Genomic DNA, 5942 nt, shown 5'->3' on the forward strand with positions numbered 1-5942 from the left:
TTCCTTTAAATTGTTCTTTTACACAAAAAGTGCATTATCAGTTTTTGTACTTTTGAGTTGCTGTTAAAATGTATGCAAGTTGAACTGTCGAAAATAAATGCATCCGGTTCATTCAACAATCAAATTTGAAAGACATGGCAAAGAATACAAACGCAAAAAACCAACGTTGACCAACTAATAAAGAAATAAATAAGTTTAGATAAAAAAAAATTAGAATCCAATATCCTTCCATGTGCAAGTATAGTACAACTGGATTAGGTCGTTTTTTTTTTTAATAAAAATAATAATACAAAATTTTAGTTTAATGTTTTTTTTTAAATAATGGTTCATTTTATATTATGTTTCTGAGTGTTTGTATGTATGTATATAGTAGTATCAAGAGTACTACTAGCCTTGTGCTTTAAACACTACATAAAAAGAGAGGAATGAATTCCAACAAATAATTAAACATTAAAAGTAATAATAAAACTAAAAATACAAATGCTGTTACTTTACTAAGATTTTTCGTAGTCAAGCCGTCTCTCGCTTTTAGGGGAAATTTGATTAATGTGCGTAGTTATGTGCATTGAGTTTTACGCAATCGCCTTCTCCTTGGCTCGGTATGATTGTTTAGATAGCCCCAAAGGCACACATTCGTATTCTACGAAACTCTTTACGATGGAAGCAATGGAATTTTTGTTTAACCATTAATGTTTGATTTAGTTGGAACATCTTTTCGTACATCTTGCTGCTGTTATTGTTGTTGTTCATTCTACTACTGTTACTTCTGCTGTTGGAATATATTAAATTGTAAATAATTTTATTATTAAATTGTAGGTCTTTAACGTTGTTTGAACGCAGCTACTTCTTTCCCTTGGTTGCCTTTTCAGCGGCCTTGGTTACTTTGCCACCGGTGGCATCCTTGAAGTTCACACTCTTGATTACACCGACAGCGACAGTCTGTCTCATATCACGTACAGCGAAGCGACCCAATGGAGGGAATTCCTGGAAGGATTCAACACACAGGGGCTTGGAGGGCACCAAGTTGACAATGGCAGCATCACCAGACTTGATGAATTTGGGATTCTCTTCGGTGGTCTTACCGGAACGACGATCAACCTTCTCCTTAATTTCAGCGAATTTGCAGGCAATGTGAGCGGTGTGGCAATCCAATACTGGAGTGTAGCCATTGGCAATTTGACCGGGGTGATTCAATACAATAACCTGAGCTGTGAAATCGGCAGCGCCCCTAGGTGGGCTCACCTTTGAGTCGCCAGCGACATAACCACGACGCAATTCCTTAACCGAAACGTTCTTTACGTTAAAACCAACGTTATCACCGGGTACGGCTTCTGGCAAAGCTTCGTGATGCATTTCAACAGACTTAACTTCAGTAGTGATGTTCGCTGGAGCAAACACAACAACCATACCGGGCTTCAAGATACCAGTTTCCACCCGGCCGACTGGTACTGTTCCGATACCACCAATTTTGTAAACATCCTGCAATGGCAAACGCAGAGCTTTGTCGGTTGGCCGACTTGGTGGCAGGATGGCGTCAAGGGCTTCAATGAGTGTTTTACCTTCAGCATTGCCTTCTTTACGTTCAACCTTCCATCCCTTGAACCAGGGCATGTTGCTGGAAGGTTCCAACATGTTATCACCATGCCAGCCAGAAATTGGCACAAAAGCAACAGCAGCTGGATTATAACCAATCTTCTTAATGTACGATGACACTTCCTTTTTGATTTCCTCATAACGTGCCTCACTGTATGGTGGTTCAGAGGAGTCCATCTTGTTAACACCAACAATAAGTTGTTTCACACCCAATGTGAAAGCGAGCAAAGCATGCTCACGAGTCTGACCGTTCTTGGAAATACCAGCTTCGAATTCACCAGTACCAGCGGCAACGATCAACACAGCACAATCAGCCTGGGAGGTACCAGTGATCATGTTCTTGATGAAATCTCTGTGACCAGGGGCGTCAATGATGGTGACGTAGTATTTAGCAGTCTCGAATTTCCACAATGCAATATCGATGGTGATACCACGCTCACGTTCGGCCTTCAATTTATCCAAAACCCATGCATATTTAAAGGAACCTTTGCCCATTTCTTGAGCTTCCTTCTCGAATTTTTCAATGGTACGCTTGTCGATACCACCGCACTTGTAGATCAAGTGACCGGTAGTGGTGGATTTACCAGAATCGACGTGTCCAATAACGACAATGTTAATATGAATTTTCTCCTTACCCATTTTCTTGTTTTATGAGCTGTTGATTGACACATAGACATCGAGGGGTCGGAATGTTGTGTTGTTGTATGGTTGGTTGGATTGCAAGCAGGTTTTGCAAGTGTATACAGGGAAATAAAAGAAACGGGGGAAAAAACAAATGTTTGTTAGCATAAAAATGTGAGGGATTATCGTTAAAATAAAATACGTTTTAGCATTATTAAAATACAAAAATGTAAGGTTTAGTACAAGCATTTTATAATTACAAAATTACAAAGCTATTCGCAAATTTACTTTTTTTAAGTAAGACATTTACGCAATTTTCAATATAGCATAAGTGACCACAATTTCCGGTTTGAGGAACGCAACAACAAAATTACATTTTTTAATCCAAGGCATCAAAATGCGGCGGAATCAGCTGCTGACACAACTAAACACTCGGGTGAAAAAACTTCAGTTTTGCTGCGCTACATAACCTCAACCTGGCAACGTGGTTGCGCTTATGCTGATGTACATACGTTGCCAATTGAGGTTAAATTTTCCCATGCTTTGTTTGTATCAAAATGATTCATAAAAAATTGCACTAGATATGAACGGGGAAAACCCATGCAAAAAAAAATTAATAAATTTCAGTTCATCATAGATCTTACATTTCTTATATGTTAACATTTCGACGTAGCTACTATTCTTCTAGACTTAATCAGTGGATTTGGTATTTTTGTTGTCTTCAAAACTTGTCAGTAGCAGAACTGAAGATCATCATGAAAGACTAGTTCAATAGTACTTACGTCAAATATATTTCATTTATATAAATGTACATCTGGTCAAGGAAAAAAATATCCTTTTAATAAAAGTCGGACAATCGGCTGCATCAACATGCAATTTTGTGTACGCTTTACTCGACATAAAAACTTTAAAAAATTCTTTTCAAATTAGTAGCTGCAGTTGTGAAAGAAAAATATGCATAGAAAAATTCATCATGGCAAGCTCGGCTGACAGCTTGCACTTCGGCAAGACATTTTCCAGTCGCCGGCACGACGACCTCGATCGGCAAGAACTAGATGACCTGACGGCCATGTTTAAAAATTGTAATGAAATCTTTTGGAGAATACCACTTCAACCGGCCCTTTCCAAAAATTGATTTTTAACAATAATCTCAACTCGTAAAAAAAACAAAAAGAAAAATTGTAATGTAATTGCAAAATTTGTCAAATTATATGAATTTTGTCGTGACCGCCATTTTGAAACTTTCAACGATAGAGAAAATTCCACTTTTGCCTTGTATAAGTAAATCATTAAAGGAATTAATGCCAATATATGCATTTTTTACTTTCAGCAATTTGCACATTTTTCCAATCATTTCACAATCAGCCCACTCAATTGACGCATTACCATCCACAATATATGCACATACATATATACATATGTACATATATAAGATGCAGGCGTGGTTCAAGGAATTGCAATTACTATTTTCTACTTCTGTAATGTAGCATCTCTTCTAATTTTATCTTAATGTCCACTTTTTTACTCTAATAGCGATACACATTCATTTTGTTGCTTAGTCGACCTTTTGCACACCGACGCACGCTTTTCCATTTTTTTCAAGATGTTGCACTTTTAACTTTTTTATTAAATGGCCAACTATCTTTTTGTTTATCAATAAACAATAAAACAATTCTACCACTTTATCCAGATGTACACTTGTTTGACGAAATACACCACACTTTTGATGAATTTTAACAAATTTTAAACTTACTTTTCTAATAAATTGTATCGAGAAATCACTAACGTCTATGCTGATTCGCCAACAGACTTGAACAAAGTGAACGAGAAATTCTTCGTGAACGGAAGATATGCTTCGCTTCGTCTTTCCAGTGCCACGTTGGTGTGTCAGGGTTGTCAATGCAGTTTCTCCAGCTCTCAAAATGTTATTTACGTTTAAAATTAGCCGTGTTTTTTAACACGCGTATATCCGTTTACGCTTAAACTTTATATAGACTGCTAAGCGACAAACTTTGAATACACCTCTGAAATTGCTGCGCATAAATTTTGTCCTAATAAATTTCAATACGCATTATACTCAGATGAAATATGTGTCTTTGTTTCACCCTCTACACTAATTCTATGTATTCTATATGTGTCCACAATTCATCGCAACTGATTCAGCTATATGTTATACCCTATGGCCATCAGAGCGTTGTGTCTCCGCTTTTCGGTACACCCTGTTGCTGTAGCTAGTTGTTTAACCACATCCGCTAGATGGGTCTCCTAAGCATTATCTAAGCGAGGATAGGCGTTTTTTTTCACGCGCAAACGAAACGTATACGCGTGTAAAAACAAAACACGGCTATTATTTGAGGGTCGTTTTTTGGCTCAAGTATATAAATTTAGAGTATATAATAGCCGTGTTTTTTTATACACGCGTATACGTTTCGTTTGCGCGTGAAAAAAACCCCCATCCTCGCTTAGATAATGCTTAGGAGACCCATCTAGCGGCAGTGGTTAAACAACTAGCTACAACTACAGGGTGTAGCGAAAAGCGGAGACATAACCCTCTGTTGTATTTCTGTGTATAACACAGGGATGCACCTTAACGTTAAGCTAATCGTTTATAAAAAAATTTCCACCGTTTCCGTTGAAACACTTCTAAATATTATCGATAAAGAAATTATCAAGATAAATTGTATCTCGTTTTTAACCGAAACGAAGAGCTTTCGTTAAGGTTAAAAACGTTAACAAAAACGTGATACTTTATATTTGAATTGTGCTGGCAATGCTATAGCCATGGTGAAGTCGTAAGGTGGTAACAGCGAGCGGACACACACACAAACTCCATGCAATTTGTTTGTGTAATTCGTTGGTGGTAATGTCAAAAATACTCTGAGAAATGTTCGTACTGTCAAAATTCATGAGAAAAGTTGCAATCAGCTTGGCTAATGCTTTCACCTTTAATGACTACGCCATCAAAATGGATAATATAGCATTGCCAGCATAGTTTGAAATTAATAATCAACATAAACGATTTGATTTCGTTTTGATATTGCAGAAAACGAAACAAAATCATTTCGTTAATTTGACGTTCTTAACGTTAATAAACGAAACGAAATGACTTTGTTTCATTTATTAACGTTAATTATCGTAGCGAAATGATATTGGTTCGTTTGTTAAGCATGCCTGGTATAACATATAGCTGAATCAGTTGTGATAGATAGTGGACGCGCATAGAATACATGGAATTTGTGCAGAGGGTGATACATAGACACATATTTCAGTTGCATTTATTAGCTGTGTTTTTTTCACGTCTGTATACGTTTACGCTTAAACTTTATATGGACTGCTAAGCGACAAACTTTAAATACTTCAATACGCATTTTACTCAGATGTAACTGAAATATGTGTCTATGTTTCACCTCTACACTAATTCTATGTATCACCTCTTAAATTGGTGCGTGTCCACAATTCATCACAACTGATTCAGCTATAGGTTATACACACACATACAACAAAGGTTCGTAACTCCGCTTTTCGGTACACACTGTGCAGTAGCTGGTTATTTAACCACTGCCGCTAGATGGGTCTCCTAAGCATTATCTAATACTATTTTCACACAGACGGCTTATTGAATAATAAAGGCAATTTTCTACATTAAGACGCTTATTGAGCTCAATCTTCCCTACAAAATTCGAATCTCTTATTATTTCATTAGTAGCTAATCGAATGCCTAATGAAGT

General features: G+C 36.9%; 1 protein-coding gene and 1 non-coding gene across 2 annotated transcripts; both read right to left on the reverse strand.

Moving 5' to 3' along the window:
• Window positions 1-294: 294 nt before the first annotated feature.
• On the reverse strand, window positions 295-4115 carry eEF1alpha1 (eukaryotic translation elongation factor 1 alpha 1). Its single transcript, XM_067775153.1, has 2 exons — window positions 3968-4115; window positions 295-2248 (listed from the first exon to the last, which is right to left on the reverse strand). The coding sequence occupies exon 2, from the start codon at window positions 2230-2232 to the stop codon at window positions 841-843; it is 1392 nt and encodes a 463-aa protein (XP_067631254.1). The 5' UTR covers window positions 2233-2248; window positions 3968-4115; the 3' UTR covers window positions 295-840.
• LOC137247359 (small nucleolar RNA snR61/Z1/Z11) lies at window positions 2906-2976 on the reverse strand. Its single transcript, XR_010951824.1, has one exon. It is a non-coding gene; the product is annotated as a small nucleolar RNA snR61/Z1/Z11 (small nucleolar RNA).
• Window positions 4116-5942: the final 1827 nt, after the last annotated feature.

The sequence above is a fragment of the Eurosta solidaginis genome, chromosome 3 (assembly GCF_040869045.1).
Source record: "Eurosta solidaginis isolate ZX-2024a chromosome 3, ASM4086904v1, whole genome shotgun sequence".
NCBI lineage: Eukaryota > Metazoa > Arthropoda > Insecta > Diptera > Tephritidae > Eurosta > Eurosta solidaginis.

Excerpts from the sequence above, each read along its gene's own strand:
- eEF1alpha1 (XM_067775153.1), bottom strand. The coding sequence starts at position 2,232 with ATGGGTAAGGAGAAAATTCATATTAACATTGTCGTTATTGGACACGTC.